The 24614-nt window shown below is 43.1% G+C and overlaps 1 protein-coding gene across 1 annotated transcript; it reads right to left on the bottom strand.

Moving 5' to 3' along the window:
• Window positions 1–2537: 2537 nt before the first annotated feature.
• On the bottom strand, window positions 2538–23815 carry LOC149365454 (uncharacterized). The gene is made up of 2 exons (XM_089542746.1): window positions 20452–23815; window positions 2538–4656 (listed from the first exon to the last, which is right to left on the bottom strand). The coding sequence occupies exons 1-2, from the start codon at window positions 20498–20500 to the stop codon at window positions 3920–3922; spliced, it is 786 nt and encodes a 261-aa protein (XP_089398872.1). The 5' UTR covers window positions 20501–23815; the 3' UTR covers window positions 2538–3919.
• Between the last annotated feature and the right edge of the window lie 799 nt (window positions 23816–24614).

The raw sequence follows: 24614 nt of genomic DNA on the forward strand, positions 1-24614 counted from the left end.
GCATTTGTAGAAGCTCAGTTATCTGCAGTCAAATTTTGAATTTCAGCATATCCATGCCTCTCCCTTTCCTCTCCTCACTTTTTCTACGCAGGTCGACGCTCCTCCACCAGTCCCATCGCCGACGTGCACGGGAATTCGCCGGGTTGCAAAGATTCCTGACCCCAAGCGACGCTGCTGGCCTGCCATGGCCATGGTAGCTGTGTATTGACAGAAAGAATCTAACCAATAGCCGTCGCCGAACAGAACAGAGCCTCCCGTGTGACGGAGGAAGGCATGAACATGACAGGGTTGCCGGAAAGGACCAGCCTACATTTGCGCCATTGTGGTTCTCTGCTGCGTGTAGAAATGTATTATTAAATGTACAGAGGTTGTGGGACTTTATGTTTTCGTGTGACAAGCATTTGCTCGTTGGGTAGCATGGTTAAACAAATACGAGCTCCAACTCCTGCTAGATAACCTTGCATCGCACAAAGTGTTGCTTTCTCCAGCTGTGGTGAAACTGTTCTTGCCACCAAATGCCAAGTGCAAGGTACAGCCACCAGACATGGGCGTCTTTCATGCGTCCAAGGTGTCCTATAAACAGCGCATCATCCAACGCGTACTGATACCAATTCAAACACCAGATAGCGATGTTCTGGTTTAGATACCTCTGCACATTCCTATGGAAATTACCAAGATCATGCGGATAGGACTGACTGTGGAGAGCATCAGCTATTGCTTACGCAAAGCATGCTTTACGGCCTAGCGATGAATGAGAACACTGTTGAACATCTCCATTATTAAACACACGAGAATTGGTAGCAACGTGCTGTTGATGCACAGAAGGCTGGACATGATTTCACCTGAGATGACTTCGCTGGTGTGCATTACGAAGCTGGCAACACAAAGTCATACACAGATGAAGCCATTGCGCAAAATAAGAGCACTGCTTGGCTGCCAAGAATCTGATGACGAGAAGGCCTACCTGCCACTAGTTGCCTAAAAATCTTTAATGTCGGTTGGCTATATCCTGTTCTTAAAGCAGCTTAACTGTTGGCATTTAGGGCGTCGGCGAAGAACGTTAGCATGACCACCCTCGAAGGGCTAGGAAACAGCACTGCTACAGTCTCCTTTGATGAAGCCGATGCGCATAACAAATGAAATCTACCTCTGAGAATTATTTGTAAACCCTTCTTTCGTTGCATATATGGAAATAATGTGCACAGCTCATATATAGCCAAACCTGTAGGCATCTAATTTACCTTCTACGCCAAATTACATTGGTTTATATGTCTATGATGTGCTTTCACTGCCATCATAAGTCGAGGCAGTTGCCTCAACAAGCTGCCAATAGCCAAATGCAAGGTACAGCCACTGGACATGGGCGTCTTTCATGTGCCAAGGTGTCCTATAATCAGTGCATCATCCAACTCTTACTGATACCAATTCAAATACCAGATAGCGATGCTCTGGTTCGGATATCTTTGTTCGCTACAGTGGAAATTATCAAGGCCATGCAGATAGGACTGACTGTGGAGTGCATCAGGAATTCTTCCGTAAAGCATGCTTCACGGAGCTAGGGACGACCGAGAACATAGTTCAGCATCTGCAGGATTAGACACACGTGGATCTGTAGCAGCGTACTGTTGATGTACAGAAGGCTGGACATGATTTCACCTGAGGTGACTTTGCTGGTGTGCATTATGAAGATGGCAACACAATGTCACACACAGATGAAGCCACTGTATGCGAAATAAGTGCACTGCCTGGCTGACAAGAATCTGATGACGAGAAGGCCCACCTGCTACTAGTTGCCTAGAAATCTTGAATGTCGATTGGTTATATCCTGTTCATAAAGCAGCTGAACTGTTGGTATCTAGGGCATCGGCGAAGAACATTAAGTATGACCACCTTTGAAGGCTAGAAAACTGTAGTGGTAGAGTCTCCTTTGATGAAGCCAATGCACATACCTCTGAGAAGTATTTGTAAACCACTCCTTCGTTGCACATACAGAAATAATATGTACACCTCATAACCAAACCCATATCTTCTACGTCAAATGACACTGGTTTACATGTCTATGATGTGCTTCCACTGCCATCATAAGTCGAGGCAGTTGCCTCATCAAGCTGCCTACAGCATCTTTCTCGGTGGCTACACCATCCTTTTACACTGTATGGCCGGAAATAAAATTTTATTGATTTCACCACAAACTCTGAAAATTGCAACACACAGTTACAAGTGAAAAACATTCTCAAACAGCAACCACTTGTGAGCTGAGCAGCTTTTTGAAAGAGCAAATGTAGTACTGCAGCTCACAACATATAGCTGAATTTCTCAATGCAAAGGAGTAAATGTTCCATCAAACTCTGTTTTCAACAGCTCTAACTCCACAAGCTGTTATAAATTTAAAACATTTTTACGTCAATGGTAACCCAATAAATGCAGTCTCCAAAGCAAGTTCAATAAGTTTGATAAGCACAACATGTATGAGGGCTCGCTGTAGGAATGTTTAAATGTCACCAAGCCACTAGGGTAAAATACAATAAGACAACATCTGCTGCTGTGGCAGTAATGCAAAACTTTGTTAGGTAATCTACAACACCTTTGTCTAGACTGACAATGCAGAAGGCACAACTTGTAACAAAACTATGCCAAATTTATAGAGATGGCCATTTGACAAACTCTAACGCACAGTATTGGTGCAGGAGAATTTTCTTTCTATTTTTTTTTTTAATTTACATAAACAGAACACTAGCGAAACCTGCCAGCAAAAGCGATAGATGCATCTTTGTGTCTCTGCCGTGGTCTCCCAATAACATAGTGACGACACAAGCATGAAAAGAGGAATAACTTGAACAACACATCTCAAGCTAGTTGGTCGTTCATCACAACTCAATACAGCACAAAACTTCACAAGGATGCAGAAAGGGAATACGAGACACAGCACTGTGTCTCGTCTATTCTTTCTGTATCCTTGTGAAGTTTGCGCTCTTTTGCATCAATAAGAGAACGGACTTTACTGTTATTAAACACAAAAAGAACACAGTTTTTTTACACTACTATATGGATTTGTAAGGTAGTGCCAAAAACTCGCCCACAAAAGCGGCACACGCTGTAAAAACCCAACTTTTCCTTCACCCACGTATGCTTTTGCTTGTGGATGGCCAAGAAATCGTCAGTAATGCGCACAGCAAACGCTCCTTAATTAGGTCAATTTGAAAACTCCAGATAATGCCAGTGTAAGTCTACGATGTCAGACACCCGCTAACTTCGACGCTATAGATCTCGCACCGGTTCATTCGAATGAGCTCCTGAAGGGAAGCTGCGTCTAGGAATGGCATGGGGTTGTCAAAATGGTCCCAAGCAAACATGAATTATATGCTGCACAGTTAACCACACACGTCCGACGAGGAGGCCCTTTACATTTTTTTGCAGCTCTGCCTCAATGCTCCTAGCAGATTTCACGCAAAAAGGCACTGACTGAAATGTGAAAAATAATCATTGTCGCTCTGATTTCACCTCAAAAGCAGGCGACCACTGCCAAATCTTTCACCAAGTATATTTGCTATGATGCAAGCAGTTCTTGTTAATTTCTTTCGAGGATGTTTGATAAACAAGATTTTTTCTAGTTCCTTGACATTTGAATTACCGAGCTTTTACTACATTATACAAACAACTTATAATCTGGTTGCTGACAACCTTGTTCGAATAAGTGATGCCATGTGCACTTGCCATGCCAGTCCCGGTCAATCGCAGCATCACCTCGGTATGATCATGCTTCTTAGGATCAGGAGAAAGTTCCTGAAAAAGTGCTTTCTGCCAGTCTACATTGAGGCCAAGTAAACCTGTATATATTTTGCAACATGGATAACGTAATCAAGACAGGTAAGCTAGCAGTAACTCTCACATCGAATGTTAGGAAATAGGCAGCAAACCTTCATGAAACTGTGGTATTCTGAGAGTGTTGTTTGATTTCATGGCGTTTTAAATGGTACTTTTCCTTGAATGCCATTGAGCAGAACTGACATTGATGTGGTTTTTCCCTCTTGTGGCCTCGCACATGCCTCGCCAGGGTTGCATTCCGGGCAAAGACCATGGGGCAAAGCTGGCACTTGTATGGCTTCTCACCCGTGTGGGTGCGAAGGTGATCCACCAAGCTCGTTCTAAATGAGAAGCTGCTCCCGCAGTGGTCACACTTGTGCGGACGCTCACCCGTGTGAGTACGAATGTGTTTCACCAGGGTGCTCTTGTGAGCAAAGCTGCTTCCACAGTGGTTGCACTGATATGGACGCTCTCCCGTGTGGGTACGAAGGTGTAATATGAGGCTGTTCTTTTGAGCAAAGCTGCTCTCGCAGTGGTCACACTGATATGGACGCTCTCCCGTGTGGGTACGAAGATGCACCAAGAAGTCATGTTTTTTTGCACAGCACCTTCCACAGTGGTTGCAGTGGTAGTGGTCGCCGATGGGGGTGACAAGGTGAGGCTCTAGGTGGGTTTCCTTCGCAAAGTCCCTGCTGCTGTGACTGGACTGATACAGCAGCTGACTGGTGTGTTCACCTTGGTGGTTTCCAGTGGTGCTGCAAGGACTTGGCATGGTGTGCTGCATATGGGTGTTGTTATCCTGCAAGTTTTCCCCAGGCGAGATACCATGCTCGGGATCAGCCGTGGCCAGGCCTGCAGCAAGAAAGGCAGGGTATTTTAAATGAAATGCAAGACCACAAGTGTCACAGTTTTCAGTGGTGATGCCAGAAACCTATTAATCAAGAAGGTATACAACATTTAAGCTAACATGTTTATTGTCAGGGTAAATGGGTTGATCTTACAAAAAAAACACGAAAAAACAGCTTTCTAGAAAATATCTTACTTATAAATATGCATGCAGTTAGAAATGTGGAGGCTAATAAAGAGGGTTCAGCTTAAGTTAAGAACAACGTAGCGAGCTATGGAAAGGAAAATGATAGGTGTAACGCTAAGAGATCGGAAGAGGGAGGAGTGGGTGAGGGAACAAATGCGGGTTAAAGACATCTTAGTTGAAATCAAGAGGAAGAAAAGGGCTTGGGCAGGGCATGTAATGTGAAGGCAAGATAACTGCTGGTCCTTAAGGATAACGGAGTGGATTCCAAGAGAAAGCAAACGTAGCAGGGAACTGCAGAAAGTTAGGTGGGCGTATGAGATTAAGAAGTTTGCGGGGATAGAGTGGCGGCAACTGACAAAGGACAGGGTTAACTGGATATACATGGGAGAGGCCTTTGCCCTGCAGTGGGTGTAAACAGGCTGATGATGATGATGATGAGAGGGATGTTCTACCTTTTGAATCATTATTGAAATCAATAAGCGTACTCTGTAACCAACTTAAAAACTGGAGCTGCTGCGGCAAATTGCATGTATGATCCCTAGTTTTAAGGCTGGGATGTTGCAAAGCTGCCCAATAGTTTTTCATGAATAAGTTAGTGCGAGTGAGCTTTCACCCTTAACAAAGCACACTTCTAAAAAAAGCACTCAATCTGTCTATTAAAGCTACAATCGTAATTACCGTGTACATTGAAGGAATGCCTTTAGGAAAGTGCTGGAGAAACACAGCTGAAGGACTAGTTTCCTTTCAAGAAATGTAGCCAAATGCTCAGTAGTATATTAAAGGTAAGGTGTCATGAAAAAAATAACAAAATATTCGGCATATCTGCAATCACACACAGTATCTTTTCAAGCATCATTTACAGAGTGTATGCATTGCGGTCTACCATGCTCTGTTTATTATACCAACAAAGCAAGTAATTGTACATCTGTTCGCAAGAAAAGGTAAGGAATTAATTTTCTCACAGCGTCAGAAAAAACAAAGCTCCCTGAATAAAATTATGTGCAAGCTGATATTACATAATTCAGGTGTAATGAAGAAATAACAAAAACATACGCATGAGTTCTGAATGTCAAGACAGCAAACTAAAAGAAATCCCACAGCAAAGACAACACTTTTGTACTCTGTCTAGCATAATACAGCCTGGTGTTCTGAAGAAATGAGTAATGGAAGTAAGACTACAAACAATTTTCTGCCAGCAGTGTCAATAAAAAAATACACAACACAAAAAAATCACCATGAATCACTAATACCACAACACAATGAACCAGACGAGACAATCTTTCCAACCAGCATATGGAATCAGAAGCACATGAAACAAATGTTTCTGTAGACATCGGGTAAAACAGCAGAGGTTAATATTCATCCCAGAATATCTGGCTGCATAAGAAAGATCAGAAAAAATTGAAATTCGTCTTTAGGAAAGGAAATGACGCAGTAACTGTCTTACATATCTCGGTGGACACTCCAACCGCGCTGGTGAAAGAAGAAATAAAGAAAGAGGAGCCCTAGTGGATACTACTGCTTTCGAGAGCTCATTTTATAAGAAAGTTGCACAAAAAAGCGCAAAGGAAACAATAAGCAGTAAAATAATGAGACAAGAAAAAATAAAATTAAAGGGTGGGAGACCACAACAAAATCCCAAGACCTTAAGGGCTGGGGCTACAGCACAAAAAGCAAGACCTAATAAGATGCGCAAAATGCACAGCCACACAGGAGGCACTTTTACTACTGGAGGTGTTTTCCCTAGTGTACTCTGTTCAGAAAAAAGCTATGTATAGAATATAGAGAAAAAGTGCAACTTGTACTGTAACGTGCTGGATCACAAGGCTTCCTCATGCTATATCTATGCACAATGACACAGGTGGAATGTTTCACGACATCCTTTGTTCATGTTGCAGTGATGGGTCATGGAAAGTGGCAGCGCAAAAGAAACGGGGATGAAGATGAAGAATCAGTAGGCTGGTAGGTAGGTTCAGTTGGTAGTGGAGCACTTCTCCTGTTGTGCATGTTTCTTCATCTTTGTGCCCGATTGTTTTATGCTGCCACTTTCCATGATGAATTCTTGAGTAGCCCACACCAAGATATTAGTCGATGCAGTGATGTGGTTGTGCTCTAGGCAGCAACAAGGCAGCGTCTGACATGCCCCACTTTGTGCATCGCCACCGCAATCTGAGATCACCGGATGTGCAATTTCAAGCTCTTCAGGCTGCAATCCCTGGCAGCAGTGGCTTCCAAAGATCCTCCCCCTGGTAGCTTGTGTACTCTTTGGCTTGCTAACACTGCTTTCAATGCCTGCAAAATGCAACGGTGCAAACAACTTGCAGAACAAAACCAGCATGGCCACAGTTGAAAAATGCGGAAGAATAATTTGAAACCCTATTCTTTGATACGATAGCCTCCCTTTCTTGTGGTAGATAGTGTCTGTAAACCGTGATGTCGAGAACAAGCTATACAATTAGTACTGTAACTCTGTGCAACTGCGTGGACAAGACTGCCGCACTACTTAGGTTGCGTACAGTGGAAATGATGAGAGAGAATCCGAGACTAAACACCTGAGAGCCAGTAATCTTGTTTTAAAAATACTACCAATAAAATAATACTGCTGATCTAACTGATTCCAAGAAGTGCATTTGCTAGTAGCAGCGCAGCGCCGCTGGCAGAATAGTGAGAGTCTGCCTTTCTGAAAACACTCAACATGATAGGAAAGGGACTAGGCAAAGTAAAATTACAGTCTGCCAACTTGCTTTTAAACCTTCGAACTAACCCAAGTAAGTTCTGATGTCTTATAACAAATGAATCTAGTTCATCTTCAAGTGACAAGCTTCGCCAAGAACATGTTTGCCAAATGAATTGTTTTTCTCAGTCCTTGAAGTTATATTTATTTCTGCAAATGATCATTCCCCATGTGCAGCATTCCACTGTCTGCTCTTCTACTACTTCACCTTTGCATGCTTAGCTTAAACATCCAATACGAGGCCATTTGTTGAGCTCAACAGCACTGGTGCAAGATGACATTAGTGCGTGCCGGTTGCTAAAATGATGGCAGAGCAAAGTCAGTGCCTGTGTTCTGTTTGTTTGCTTACAGGCCCCACTTATCATCATCGTCAGCCTGACTCCACCCACTGCAGGGCAAAAGACTCTCCCATGTCTCTCCAATTAACCCTGTCCCTTGGCAACTGCAGCCCCTATATCCCAGCAAACTTATTAATCTCATCCGCCCATTTAACTTTCTGCCGCCTTCTGCTATGCTGGCGACCCCTGATCCACTCCGTCACAATTAAGGACCAATGGTTATCTTGACTTCGCATTACATGCCCTGCCCAAGCCTATTTCTTCCTCTTGATTTCGACTAGGATGTCAGTAACCCGCGTTTGTTTCCTCTCCCACTGACCGCTTCTGGTCTCTTAAATGTTGCACCTATCATTTTTTTTTTCCATCACTCGCTGCGTTCTCCTTAACTTAAGCTGAACCCATTTCGTTAGCCTCTACGTTTCTTTCCCGTAGGCGAGTGCCGGTATGATACGGCTTTTGCATACTTTTACCTTGAGGGATATTGGTGAACTGCCATTCATGATTCCCACATATTTATTCTTAAGGACACTGACAACTGAATCTGAAGCACCCCACCTTTTTCTGCACCACGGAAACCTGTCTATAGTGGTCGATTAGAAAACAGTTTTGATAGGAATACTGAAGAAAACCTTTACTGAGAATTTTTCAATCAATGGACACTACTGCTTTATGTGTCCTGATGCTGGAAACTATGATCAGTGAGCACAATGGTGATTGCATGCTGGCAAACATGATCAACTACAAATTAATATAGTTCCACCTGCCAGACATTAATTACAACTTTAGTACAGCTTAGAGTTCATTGCAGTTTATACACCCAAAGTTGTTGCACCAGAGTCGTGTATGCCTTATGACGGCAACTTTTGAGGAACATGGTTACCGCTTAAACCAAGAAATTGGTTTATGGTTTATCGGGTTTAACGTCCCAAGGCAACTCAGGCTATGAGGGACATCGTAGTGGAGGGCTCTAGATAATTTCGACCAACTGGGGTTCTCTGAGGGGCACTGACATCGCACATTACACGGACCTCTAGCATTTTGCCTCTTAAGAAATCAACCAAGAAAGTAATAATGCTGGCACCATCTAGTAACAAAGCCTTGAAGCTCTTCATCCGTGATGCAGAGTGTTGCTATTGAAGGGTACACTGGAGATAAGATAAGCTACTAAGAAATATGACCAACAATCCTGAAAGAAAAAAAATGCTATGCACATAGCAACAAATGAGTTGTATTTTACCGATGTAGCAAAAAATAAGTTATTTATATCATTGTGGTCACATGGTGGAATACACCGATATTGCCAAGGTTTCACCGCAGGACAGCACTTCAGTTTGTTTTATGCGTCTTTCAATGCCAGATAAGTATTGTAACATCCGATTTCTTCGATGCTACAGTGCCCGATTCTTACAATATACGAGGCAAAATCTCTTCATTTCCACCATAATCTCACGACAGGTTCTGGCCAGTAGCCAATCCTTAAGGCAGGCAGGGGTCTCACACTTTTGCTGCCGCTGGACATTTTTCACAATGTTTGCACAATTGTTAGTTAGTTATATTGATTTTAATGGCGCAAAAGCAACTGAGGCTATGATGCGCCAAACACAAGGTTGGAGTTTTTGTTAAAGGTGAAGCTTTTTATACTTAGAGTTTGTTTAAAACGCTGGCTTCCTTGAGAAATCTAAAAATACATGAGATGTCAACCAGTGCACAATCGCCTAAAAGTAACATGGGGTGTAATGGAAGTCTTTCCCTATAAAATGTTGTAAAATATTTCTTTCTTAGTTCTTCTAGTTTGACACATGAAATTAAAATGTGGTTCACTGAGTTCGGCACCACACATTTCACAGAGAGGTTTGTTTTGTTTGGTTAGCAGAAAGCTGTGCGTGAGGTGGGTGTGTCCAATGCGGAGCCGACATAAAATAACTTCGGTAAAACGTTCTTGATCCCTACATGACTGCCATTCCCCTAAAATTGGCTTCACATAATGTAGTTTGTTGTTTACGTGCTCTTGCCATGCAGCGTGCCACTTATTTTTGAGTTTACTGTATATAAACTTTAAACAATCCCTGTGCAGTATGTTCACTTGCTTTATTTGGCCATTCCGGGCTTGTGCAGCGCATACATCTGCTTTCTCATTACCTACAATTCCAACATGGCTAGGAACCCAGCAGAATTTAATGTTATGCTTTTGTTTTGTGATTTTAACTATGTTATGTATGATGTTTCCTATTATAAGTTCAGATGCATTTCTGGAGTGCAGTGCTTTAAGCATACTCAGGGAATCGGTGTAAATGATGCTATTTTTGATATTCTCTTTTACTATTTTTTCTACAGCTACAAAGATGGCATAACACTCAGCAGTAAAAACTGATGCGCATTCTGGTAGTAGCATTATCTGTTTATTTTTTCCTTGGATTACTACACTTCCAACGTGACTTTCTATTTTTGATCCATCGGTATAAAATTCAATGTAGGTGTCATACTTTTCTTGGAGTGCAAAGAATTCCTGTAATATGTACTCATTTGGCGTTTGCTTTTTATCTAAATGTGTCATTGTGAGGTCACATACTGAAGGCAGGCTGTATCATGGTGGTAAATGTTCATTCCTTTGTGCAATATTCGGTAGGGCATCTAGTACTGTTAGCTCTTCACATTTATCTTCAAAGCGCAGTAGTAATGGCCTGATAGAATGTGGTTTGTTGATGAATAATCTTTTAGATGGGCACTTGGTGACAATTGGATGGCAGAGATGTTTCAGAAGAGAACGGATTTTTAAGACATATGAGCATGTAAGGGCGATTCTTCGATCCTCAAGAGCGGCTTCATTAGTTTCAACGTAAAGGCTAACTACTGGTGATGTTCTGTATGCTCCAGATGATAGGCGCAGACCAAGATTATGAATGGGGTCTAATCTTTTTAAGTAGGATGCTCTTGCCGAACCATATACTATGCGCCCGTAGTCCAGCTTGGAGCGCACCAGAGAGCGATATATTTGTAAAAGGCTTGCTCTATCGGACCCCCACCGCTTCCGTGAGAGAACTTTTAAGATATTGAGGGCTTGAGAAGCTTTCTTTTTAAGGTTGTTAATGTGTGGTGGAAATGTGAGTTTCTTGCCGAAAGTTAGGCCTAAAAATTTGTGTTCTTGTTTAATTGGTAGCGCAGTGTGATTCAGGTATAGATTGGGATCGACCTGTAGGCCTCGTCGCAATGAAAAATGAACAGCTACTGTTTTTTGAGGAGAAAATTTAACCCCATTTCTGTCTGCCCAAGCACCTAGTTTATTTAGTGTGATTTGTATTTGTCTCTCACAGGTTGATATGCTAGAGGACGTGCATGCTATTTGTAGGTCATCTACATAAACTGAATACATTATGGACTTGGGTATTACTTTAGCTAAGGAATTCATTTTTACTATGAAGAGTGTCGTGCTTAGAATGCACCCCTGTGGTACGCCGTTCTCTTGGGTGAAAGTCATGGAGAGAGTTGCTCCTAGGCGGACTCGGAATGTGCGGTTAGCCAGGAAGTCGTTCAAGCAGTTAAACATCCTGCCGCGGATACCTAGCTCTGCTAGGTCACGGAGGATGCCGAACTTCCACGTAGTATCGTAGGCCTTCTCCAAGTCGAAGAAGACCCCAATACAGTGCTGCTTGTGGATGAACGCCTCCCGGATGGTGTTTTCTAGACGGACAAGGTGATCTGTGGTCGAGCATGCTTTTTTAAACCCACATTGGTGTGTATCTAATAGTTGCAGAATTCAAGTATGAAGGTCAATCTAATGTTTATTACACTTTCGAAAGATTTAGCAATGCAGCTGGTGAGGGCTATTGGTCTGTAACTGCTAGGACTTGTTGGTGGTTTTCCGGGTTTGAGAAAAGGTATTATGACTGCTTTTTTCCACTCGTCAGGTATATTTCCAGTTATCCAGATTTTATTAAAGAATTTTAACAGTGCCTCTACAGCAGCCTCGGAGAGATGTGCAAGCATAACGTAATGCACGTTGTCTGGTCCTGGTGCTGTCTTTTTTCCAGAACATAATACTTTATTTAATTCTTGTAGTGTGAGAGGCTGGTTATAATCCTCATGTACACCTGCTCCAGATGGAAATTTTTGTTTTTCAGCTATTGCTTTGTGTTTCTGAAATGTGTTTGTGTAGTTGGATGAGCTTGAGATCTCAGCAAAATGCTCGCCCAGTATGTTGGCCTGTTCTTCTAAAGATGTTTGTGTCCCGGGTGCTGTCAAGAGAGGAAGTGTGAAAGGGGTATGGTCACCAGTAAATTTACGAACTTTTTCCCACATTTTCTTTGATGTTATTGAACTATTTATTGAGGAGATATATTTCTGCCAAGAGGTTTTCTCTGCATTTCTTCGCACATACCGCGCTCTGGCTTTTGCCTTCTTAAAGGTAAGTAAGTTCTCTGCAGTGGGATATCGACGCAGAGCGCTCCAGGCTTTGTTTTGTTGTTTTTTTGCTAATGTGCATTCTTGTGTCCACCACACTTTATGTTTCTTTTGTGCAAGTCCTGTTGTTTGTGGTATAGCGAGTGTTGCGGCCGATATTATGCATTCAGTAAACTTCTCATTAATTTCATCTGTGCTGAGGTGGTCACAAAATTCCTTTTCCAGAGTGGCACTTTTTGTAAAAAGTGACCAGTCGGCGAGTTGAATTTTCCAGCACCGTGGCCTTGTGGGGATGATTGGAGTGGACGCTGAGAGCCGGATGACGGTAGGTAAGTGATCGCTGCGCATGGGGTCATTTAAAACATCCCATTTAAAATCGTTAAACAGTAATGGTGATGCGAAAGCTAAATCGAGAGAGCTCATTTTTGCTGAGCTTGGACAGCAATATGTGGCTTTTCCCGTATTTAAAAGACAGACATTATTCGAAAGTATAAAATCTTCGATTGTTTGGCCTCTAGGGTCACAGCGTTCGCTTCCCCAAAACGGAGAGTGAGCGTTAAAATTGCCAACTACCAGAAATGGCTCCGGCAGTTCATCGATCAGGCCTTCTAGATCTTGGCATGTTAATGTGATGTGTGGGGGAAGATATACAGAACATACTGTAATGGTTTTGTAGCTGATGACGCTAACCGCAACCGCCTCAAGTTTTGTTTTCAGTTTGATTTCTTGAGTCGGGACGCCGCTTTGGATGATGATTGCGACGCCTCCAGAGAGTCTATTTGCATGTTCGCGATCACGCCTAAAAGTTGTATAATGATTTTAAGATATTTGAATGTTGTGGACCAAGATTGGTCTCCTGGAGACATAGGGCTAGAGGCATCACTGACCCTAGAATATGAGTTATATCACTGTAGTTCCTCAACATTCCTCTACAGTTCCATTGTATTATGAAAGCCATCTTAGTTTTGTGTTTGTACTGATTGAAAAAACTAGATCAAGTTGTTTATGGCCCCGTGATTCGGGGCCTGTCTCTTTTTGACCGATCCAGGGAGCTCCGCCGACCATCCGACGTGGACGGCGAGGGGCTGCCCGGGGTCGTGTCCATCGCCTCTGCGGAGGCACTAGACGACCGTGCAGAAGGCACATTGATTTTCGAATTTGACCTCGACCTGTGGGAAGAGGTCTTTGGGCCCGCCGACCCGGGGGGTCTGCGTCCCCTCCTTTGGGGTAGGCGGAGTAGCGTGAGCTAGTCCACCAGACGGCGCGGATGGCCCCGCCACAGGCTCACTACGTGTGGCCTGGACAGGTGCCGAAGCCTGGTGTGGTGCGCCGCGCCCACGCACCACATCGGCGAAGTTTGTTTTTGCAGTGAAGGAGAATTTGTTTGTTTGAGAGTATTGCCTTCTTGCTTCTTTGAAAGAAATGTTTTGCGTAGTCTTGAGAGTAATGATTTCTTTCTTTTTCTTCCAGGACGGACAAGCCCTGGAGTAGGCGGCATGGTCGCCTTCACAGTTTGCACACCGTGGGTTAGCAACACATTCTTCGGATTGGTGGTCCTTCGAAGAGCATTTTGCGCAAGTTTTGCGGCCGCGACAACTCTGTGAGCTGTGGCCAAATCTCTGGCAGTTGAAACATCTGCGTGGGTTGGGAATATAGGTCTTACATTTATTTTCAGGTAGCCTACTTCAATGGATTCAGGCAATGTGCTCATGTTGAATGTCAAGATCAGGTGTTTGGTGTCCATTTCTTTGCCATGCTTCCGGATCTTGATCCGGTGGACATCTATCACTTCTTGGTCAGTAAGTCCTTCGAGCATTTCTTTTTCAGAAAGGTGGACAAAATCTATTTCTGAGATGACGCCTCATACAGTATTGAGAGACCGATGTGGGGTCACAGAGACAGGGATGTCCCCAATGGATACAATTGTTGCAACTTTTGAGTGTTGTATGCTGTCGCGCAGTTCAAGAAGTAAGTCGCCACTGGCCATTTTTGACACCTTGTAGCCAAGGCCTAAGGCATCCGTCAAGCGTTTTGAGACCTGGAATGGGGATATTATTCTTGCTTGCGTTTGTTCTGCTTTGCTATGAATGACATGAAATTTTGGAAAGGATACTTTTCTTTTTTGAAAAAAGTCATCTGCTTCGGTCCGCCCTCTCTTGAGAGAGCGATCAGGTTTTGAAAGGGGGGGAGCCATAAAAAATTGATGTTTTTCGGTCATGGTGCCAGCCACCCACCATGGAGTCCAACAAGGGGACGCGACAGGAACTTGAAAGAAAGTCCTGCCCACGCCAGCTGTACACCTTAACTATAACCTAATATGACTCAACTCAGGGTAGTTGGTCACACACGGTTAACCCTCGCCGCCAGGAAAAAGAGGAAAAAACGAAGAAGAGAGGAGGATACAGGAAAGTTGTAAGAAAGGAGATAGGACAGTGAAAGATGGAGAAGAGGACAGGAAAAGGCGACTGCCGATTTCCCCCGGTCGGGTCAGGCCGGAGGTGCCGTCTACAGGAAGCTGGGGCCAAAGTGGTGTGTTGCCTCCGCCGAGGGGCCTTAAGGGTCCAAACGCTCGGCATCGGCTCAACCACCAGGATCCCCTTTTCCCCGGACACGGCGATGCCACGCACGGCTCAGCGCGGATGCTCGGGTCCGTGATGACGCACTGCTCACCATCATCCCCCAGCGGGGATGTCCCTCCGGATGCTCGGGTTAACCCCGTGGTGTCGCCACTCACCAACGTCTGCATGCTGCAGACGCCTCCCTGCGGGGAGTTTGCACAATTGCTGCAGTCCTCCTGCTTAAGATAAAAAAGAAGTTTTAGATCATTAGAATAATAAATGTATTCAAGTTTCAAAGGTATCGGTTACTGACAGCAATAACTGTTGGCACAAGTAGAATCAGCAAAAACGTAGCGCATAAATCAATGCAGAACTATCTAACATGTCTCACTGGTTCGTGCAAAATAAACTAGCTGTAAATGTAAAAAGAAACAAAATGCATGGTAATCCACTCCCGGTGTAGATTAATCACTTCAAATATTAAAATAAAAATGAAGAACTGTGAACCTGAAAGGGTTGGGTCATTCAAGTACCTTGGCAAAATAATAGACAACCACTTGAATTAGCAAGCGCACATCAACTCAGTCTGCACAAAGCCATCATCTCGCTGTCATACACTACTGAAAGGTTGGAATTATTTTGACGAAGAGGTTTTAAGAATGCAATATCTAGCATTCATAAAAACCACTAATCATATTGTATACACACTTGGGGATGGACATACACGTCATTTCGTCAACCACAAAGGCAGCTACAAAAATGAGCATTGCGAATACTTACAACTCCACCTATGACCACTCATGCAAGGTACTGTTTCATAAATTACAGGCATTGCCATTTGGCATACTCTGTGAAAAAATATGACCATTACCAAGAATACTGTCCTCAGAAACAACCATCTTTTCAAAGCATCATTATTCTATACTTCATCCTGCACCACCAGAAATTTGTTGGCGGGCAACAATAATTTTCCCAGAAGATACAGTGTGTTAGGCGATCAGTGGCTTCAATTTAGGGGCACAAAAATATGGAATAGCTTACAATTTTTTGGCACTAGTGAAGATAAATTTTGTGTCCTTGCTTTCTCATGTTTAAGAATAATAACATATTGAATAAGTGTTTCGAGTTATAAAGTGTATTTCCCATGTATATATAGTGCTGTTCCTAAGTTATATTTCTCGAGTATATATAGTGTTATACTTATACTGCACTCATGCATGCACCATTATCCGTTATGGATAGCTACGTGCCGCTTCCTCTTACATATTGAATATTTTGTTTACTGACCTTACATATATAAACTGTCTGTTTACACGTTTGACATGGACCCATTTACTAGCCGCTAGCTAAGGGTCCAAATTTTTTTTTTCCTTTTGTATTGTACGAGGAACCATATAAACCTTGAATTGAAGTGAATTGAACGTTTCTGTTCGACTCATCTGCTTGCAGCATGCATTAGGAAAAAACAACTACACAAAAAAGATGGCTGTCTCTCCAGCATTAAATCAAATGTCAATCTTGGTATGTTAAGAGTATTTCTTGGTTGTTGTGAATAGTTGTTTAGATCGAGCGCTCTTCAAACAGACCGAAAATGATAAAAATGACGCATATTGGAGGTTCAACAATTTCTAGTCTAATTAACAAAACACACGTATATTTGGCACATTTGAGGGATGTGCATATTTTGTTAAAGGGGCAATGAAAGAGACTCTCAATAAAATTGTGGTGTACCTGGCATATTAACGGACACCACTTCACGAATATCCTTCAGCAAGAATTTTTGAAGAAGCTCAGTTATCTGTAGTCAAATTTTGAATTTCAGCATATCCATTCCTTTCCCTTTCCTCTCACTTTTTTCCAAGCAGACGTGCGCAGGAATTCGACGGGTTGCAGAGCTTCCTGACCCCAAGCGCCACTGCTGACCTGCCATGGCCATGGTAGCTGTGTGTTGACAGAAAGAATCTAACCAATACCCGTCACCGAACAGAACATAGCCTCCCGTGCAACAGAGGACGGTATGAACATGACACAGTTGCCGGAAAGGACCAGCCAACTTTCGTTTCATTGTGACTCTCTGCTGTGCGTAGAAATGTATTCTTAAATGTACCGAGGTTATGGGACTTTTTGTTTTCGTGTGACAAGCATTTGCTCGTCGGGTGGCATAATTAAACAAATACGAGCTCCAACTCCTGCTAGATAACCTAGCATCGCAAGACGTGTTGCTTTCTCTAGCTGTGGTGAAAATGTTCCTGCCACCAAATGCCAAGTGCAAGGTACAGCCACTGGGCATGGGCGTCTTTCAAGTGTGAAGGTGTCCTATAATCGGTGCATCATCCAACTCGTACTGACACCACTTCAAACACCAGATAGCGATGTTCTGGTTTAGATATCTCTGCTCATTTCTATGGAAATTACCAAGGCCATGCGGACAGGACTGACTGTACAGTGCTTCAGGAATTGCTTCCGTAAAGCATGCTGTACGGGCTTAACGACGACTGAGAACACTCTTGAACATCTGCATGATTGAATGCACATGAATGTGTAGCAAAGTACTGTTGATGCACAGAAGACTGGACATGATTTCACCTGAGGTGACTTTGCTGGTGTGCATTATGAAGATGGCAACACAATGTCACACACAGATGAAGCCACTGTATGCAAAATAAGTACACTGCCTGGCTGCCAAGAATCTGATGACGAGAAGGCCTACCTGCCACTAGGTACCTAGAAATCTGTAATGTCGATTGGTTATATCCTGTTATTAAAGCAGCTGAACTGTTGTCATTTAGGGCGTCATGGAGGAACGTTAAGTATGACCACCCTTGAAGGCTAGAAAAATGCAGTGATACAGTCTCCTTTGATGAAGCAAAGGCACAGAACGAATGAAATCTGCCTCTGAGGAGTATTTTACAAACCATTCCTTCATTGCATATACAGAAACAATAAGCACACCTCATAACCAAACCCAGAGGCATCTAATTTACCTTCTACGCCAAATGACACTGGTTTATATGCCTATGATGTGCTTTCAGTGCCATCATAAGTCGAGGCAGCTGCCTCACCAAGCAGCCAATAGCCTCTTTCTTTGTGGCTACACGATCCTTTTACGCTGTACGGCTGGAAAGAAAATTTTATTGATTTGACCACAAATTATGAACATTACAACACATAATTACAAGTGGAAAATATTCTCAAACAGTTACCACCTGTGAACTGACCAGCACTATGAAAGAGGAGATGTGGTATTCCAGCCCACAAAATATAGCTGAATTTCTCAATGCAAAGGAGTAAATGTTCCATCAAACACTGTATTCAACAGCTCCAACTCTACAAGCTGTTATAAATTTAAAATATTTTTATGTCAATGGTCCCCCAACAAATGCTGTCTCCAAATCAAGTTCAATAAGTTTTAATAAGAAGAACATGTAGAGGACTTACTGTAGGAATGCTTAAATGTCACCAAGCCACTAGGGTAAAATACAAAAGACAACATCTGCTGCTGTGGCAGTAATGCAAATCTCTGTCAGGTAATATACAACATCTTTGTCAAGAATGACAATGCTGAGGTCACAACTTGTAACAAAACTACGCCATATTTATAGACATGGCTATTTGACAAAGCTTAACGCACAGGAATGGTGCAGTAGAACTTTCTTTCTTTCTTAAATTTCAACAAACAGGACACTCACGAAACCTGTAAGCAAAAGAGAGAAATGTATCATATCTGGAGGCTGGGCTTTGTGTTCCTACCGCGGTCTCCCAATAACATAGCCACAACACACGTCTCAAGCTAGTTGTTGTTCACCAGAACACAAAAGAGCACAAAATTTCACAAGGATGCAGAAAGAGAAGACGAGACACAGCGCTGTGTCTCGTCAATTCTTTCTCTATCCTTGCGAAGTTTGTGCTGCTTTTGCACCAATAAGAGAACAGACTCCACTCATGGTATTAAACACAAAAAGAAAAGTTTTTTTACACTACTATAAAGAGTTGTAAGCTAGTGCCAAAAACTCGCGACAAAAAGTGGCACAAGCTGTAAAAAAACAAACTTTTCCTTCACCCACATATGCTTTTGCTGGTGGATGGCCAAAAAATCGTCAGTAATGCGCACAGCAAACTCATTAATGAAGTTAATTTGGAAACTCTGGATAGCTCGGCACTCACTGACAATGCCAGTGTAAGTCTATGGTGTCAGACGCCCGCTAACTTGGATGCTATAGATCTAGCACCGGATCATTCGAATGGGCTCCTGAAGGGAGGCTGCGTCTAGGAATGGCATGCGGATGTCAAAATAGTGCCAACCAAACATGAATTGAATGCTGCACAGTTAACAACACACGTACGAAAAGGAGGCCCTTTCCATTTTCATGCAGCTCTGCCTCAGTGCTCCCGGCAGATTTCACTGAAAAAGGCATTGACTGAATTGTGAAAAATAGTCATTGTTGCTCAGTTTTCACCCCAAAAGCAGGAGGCCACAGCCCAATCTTTCACCAAGGATATTTGCTGTGATGCACGCAGTTCTTGTTAGTTTATTTCCAGTAGATTTGATATATCAAATTTTTTCTGGTTCCTTGAAATTTGAATTACCGAGCATATACTATATTATACAAACAACTATTAATCTTGTTGCTCAAAAACCTTAATCTAATAAGTGATGCAAAGCGCACATGCCAAGAAAGTCCCAATCAATTTCAAAATTACCTCGGTATGACCATGGTTCTTATGATCAGGAGAAAGGACCTGAAAAAGTGCTTTCTGCCTATCTACATTGAGGCCATGTAAAGTTGTACATTTTTTGCAACCTGGATAATGTAATCGAGACAGGTAAGCAAGCAATGGCTCTCACGTTTAATGTTAGGAAATAGGAAACAAAACTTCATAAAACTGTGGTATTCCGCAAGTGTTGTTTGATTTCATGGCGTATTAAATGGTCCTTTTCCTCGAATGCCGCTGGGCAGAACTGACACTAAAACGGTTTTTCTCACTTGTGGGCTAGCGCATGCTTTGCGAGGTCCGCATCCTGGGCAAAGACCATGGGGCAAAGCTGGCAGTTGTATGGCTTCTCACTAATGTGCGTGCGAAGGTGATCCACCAAGCTCGCTCTAAATGAAAAGCTGCTCACGCAATGGTCACATTTGTATGGACGCTCACCCGTGTGGGTAGAACGAAGGTGGTAGACCAAGCTGGTCTTCTGTGCAAAGCTCTTTTCACAGTGGTCACACTGATACGGGCGCTCACCAATATGGGTACGAAGATGGTTTACAAGGGTGTTCTTGCGAGCAAAGCTGATTCCGCAGTGGTTGCACAGGTATGGACGCTCGCCCGTGTGGGTACGAAGGTGTAATACGAGGTGGTACTTTTGAGCAAAGCTGCTTTCACAGTGGTCGCACTGGTATGGACGCTCGCCCGTGTGGGTACGAATGTGTTCCACCAAGGTGCCCTTTTGCGCAAAGCTTCTTTTGCAGTAGTCACACTGGTAGGGACGGTCGCCGATGTGGGTGAGAAGGTGAGGCTCTATGTGAGTTTCCTTCGTGAAGCCCCTGCTGCATTGGCTGGACTGATACAGCAGCTTGCTGGTGTGTTCACCTTGGTGGTTTCCAACGGTGCTACAAGGACTTGGCACGGTGTGTTGCATATGGGTGCTGCTATCTTGCACGTTTTCCCCAGGTGGCAGCACACCATGCCTGGGATCAGCTGTGACCAGGCCTGCACCATGAAATGCGGAGAACTTTCAATGAAATGCGGGACCACGTGTCACAGCTCATTCAGTGGTGTGGCCTGAAACCCATTGATCTAGAAGGGTTGAGATATTTCAGATAACATCATTAATGTCAGTGTCAGTGGTTTGATCATGACAAAAAGAAAAAGAACTCGGCTCTATAGAAAATATCCGACTAATAAATTTGCAACCAGTTAGAGGGATAATGTTCTCACTATTGAATTACTACTGAAAACAATAGCCATACTCTCTAACCATTTTAAAAACGAGCTGCCCTGGCAAAAAGCACATACGATCCCTGGCTTTATGGCTGGAATCCTGCAAATTTATTCAAGAGTTTTTCACGAATAAAAGAATGTCAGTGAGCTTTGACCTGTGACAAAGTACACTTCCAGTGACAGCATTCCAGATGTCAAATAATGCTACAGTCATAATTACCATGGACACTGAAGGAAAACGTTTAGGAATTTGTTGGAGAAACACTGCTGAAGAACTAGTTTCATTTCTGGAAATGTAGCCAAATGCTTAATAAAATATTTAAGGTAAGCTGTCATGGAAGAAAATAACAAAGTAATCAGCACTTCTGTTATGGCACACTGCAAGATCTCATGTAACATTTCAGAGTGTAGATTAAAAACCTGCATATGCTACATATTTTTTCTTTCCAGATTTTAGCAGGTTAAATTTCAACCTCAAATTATATTCAACACGATAGCTAGGCTTGCGAGTTGGTGCTACATTTTCCAAAAAGTAACAGCGCAAGAAACGGGGACGAAGAATAAATAAACCGAGGACAAGCGCTTGTCCTGCTTTTCAACCCTTCGTAACCGTTTTTCACGCTGTTATTTTTTGGAAATCATGTTATATGTGGATAGAGACAATTTTGGGCCAAAATCCGCAGTTGTGGTTTTGTGCCATCAATACCACGCTTCGAATGAGAGGAGGCGCTATCTAATGGTGGTGTAGGTAGGTAGTTTCGATTTCGATGCCACTTCACTATGCTGACCTGACTTCGCGATGCTCAGGATGATAGCATTGCCCATGGGATTGGGACCACGACAGCAGTCTTCAGATGCTTGAAAAGGAAAGTAATCGTTTCTGCCGCAAGCATCGGTACCCTGTCAAGCCCTGCTACGTGGTCTGGATGAATTAGGGAGAGCCCGCAGTAACTGTTGCTGGACACGGGCCTCTCCAACCGCTCTGTGCAGTTGCGTTGCAGATGCTTGGGATAGCATTCCTGTGGAGCACTGGTCGTGATTTCGAGAAATCTGGCATATCGAACGTGCTCGACGGTACCGGAGACGTGTTTAATGGGAAGATATCTCTGACAACGACCTTTCCAAGGACAGTACAATCGATGATGACAATCACTAAAGCTCCGACTACGAACACTTCCGAAGTATGCATGCCTGTGCGCCTACACGTATGCTGAAACCAGTCGGCGCATGCCCAAGGTTCAGGACACGAGTAGGTGTTAGTGCAGCGCCCAGTTCGGTATCTGCCAGATACTTGGTGCCCATGCTACATGCGTCGTAACCTGCGCGTTGGCATCCACAAATAATCAGAAGACATTCGGCTTTCGCAACTTTTGGAACATGTACGAGCTGACTGCCTCTCCTTACTCTCATTATACGCGGAAGAAAACTTTTTTTTTACATTTTTTCTATGCCCAAATTATTCCTCGTATTGTATGCGAGCCGAAATTTACACGTGGATTTTTACGGTATGTGTGTGGGTACCTTGTTCCATTTATTGTACCACCAAAGCAAGTAGTTCTAAAGCTTTTATGCATAAACGATAAGGAAACATTTTTCTATATACAGCCTCAGAAAGAACAAAGCTCCCTGAATAAAATTATGTGCAGGCTAATATTACATAATTCAGGTGTAATGAAGAAATAATGAAAATATATGCATGAGTTCTAAATGCCAAGACAGCAAACTAAAAGAAATACCACAGCAAAGACAACACTTTTGTACTCAGTCTACCATAATGCAGCTCGGTGTTCTGAGAAAATGAGTAATAGAAGTAAGATTACAAACAATTTTCTGTCAGCAGTGTCAATAAAAAAATACACAGCACTAAAATCAGCATGGATCACTAATACCACAACACAATGAAGCAGACTAGACAATCTTTCCAACCAGCATATGGAATCAGAAGCACATGCACCAATTGCTTCTGTACACATTAGGTAAAACAGCACAGGTTAATATTTGTCCAGAATATCTGTCTGCACAACAAGAAAAATATGAAGAAAATTGAAATCGGTCTTTGGGAAAGGAAATGAAGCAGTAACTGCTCCACATATCTCAGTGGACACCCGAACGGCACCGTAAGGGAAGGGAGGAAGGTGGGAGTGAAAGAAGAAATGAAGAGGTGCCCTAGTGGATACTACTGCTTTTGAGAACTCAGTTTATAAAAAAGTTGCATGAAAAAGTGTAAAGGAAAAATAAGCAGTAAAATAACGCGACAAGAAAACTCAAAGGTGGTAGCACCACAATAAAATCCCAAGACCTAAAGGGCTGAGGTTACAACACAAAAAGCAAGATTAGTATGATGCACAAAAATTCCCAGCAACACAACAGGCACTTTTTCTACTGGAGGTTGTTTCCTTGGTGTACTCTTGTTCAGAAAAAAGCTATACATAGAACATACAGAAAAAGTGCATCTTGTACTGCAACGTGCTGGATCACAAGGCTTCCTCTGCACTAATGATACACCCATGCACAATGTCACATGTGGAATGTTTCATGGCATCATTTCTTCATGTTGAAATGATGTGTCACGGAAAGCGGCAGCGCAAAAGAAACAGACGAAGATGAAGAATCAGCAGGCTGGCAGGTAGGTAGGTTCAGTTGGTAGGTCAGTGCTTCTCCTGTCATCCATGTTTCATCTTCGTCCCCATTTTTTTTGGTGCTGCCACTTTCCATGATGAATCCCTGACTAGCCCACAACAAGATATTAGTCGATGCAGTGATGTGGTTGTGCTCTAGGCAGTAACAAGGCAGCGTCTGACATGCCCCACTTTGTGCACCGCCACCGCAATCAGAGATCACTGGATATGCCATTTCAAGCTGTCCAGCCTGAAATTCCCGACAGCAGCGGTTTTCAAAATTCTCCTCCTGGTAGCTTGAGTACTCTTTGGGTTCCCAACATTGGTTTCAGTGCCTGCAAAATGCAACGGTGCAAACAATTTGTAGAAAAAAAACACCATGGCCAAAGTTGAAAAACGCGGCAGAATAATTCGAAACCCAATTCTTTGATATGATAGTCTCCCCTTCTTGTGGTAGGTGGCATCTGTAGACCGTGATGTCCAGGAAAGGCTATACAGTTAGTACAGTAACTCTGTGAAAATCTATGGACATGACTGCCGTGCTACTTAGGTCGCGTACAGTGGAAATGATGACAGAAAATCCGAGACTCAACAGCTGAGAGCAGTAATCTTGTTTTAAAGATACCACCAATAAAATAATACCGCTGATCTCACTGATACATGGAAGTGCATTCGCTAGCAGGAGCGCAGCGCCACCGGCAGAATATTGAGAGTCTGCCTTTCTGAAAACACTACAAGGTGATGGAAAAGGGACTGAGGCAAAATAGAATTCCAGTCTGCCAACTTGCTTTCAATCTTCGAACTAACCCAAATAATTTACGACGTCTTATAATCTAGTCCATTTCTAAGCGAAAAGCTTCATCCACAACATGTTTGCCAAATAAATTGTTTTTCTCGGTCGTTAGTTATTTCATTCTGCAAATGATCATCCCCATGTACAGCATTCCGCTGTCTGCTCTTCTACTACTCCGTTTTTGTATGCTCATAGCTAAAACATCCAATAAGAGGACATTTGTTGAGCACAACAGCACTGGAGCAAGACGACATTAGTGCGTGCCGGTTGCTAAAATGATGGCAGAGAGGGGTCAGCGCCTGTGTTGTGGTTGCTTACTTACAGGTACCCACTTATCGTCAGCCTGACTACGCCCACTGGAGGGCAAAGGCCTCTCCCATGTCTCTCCAATTAACACCGCC

Source organism: Amblyomma mixtum, chromosome 1, assembly GCF_055824585.1.
Source record: "Amblyomma mixtum isolate Tamu chromosome 1, ASM5582458v1, whole genome shotgun sequence".
NCBI classification, from domain to species: Eukaryota; Metazoa; Arthropoda; class Arachnida; order Ixodida; family Ixodidae; genus Amblyomma; species Amblyomma mixtum.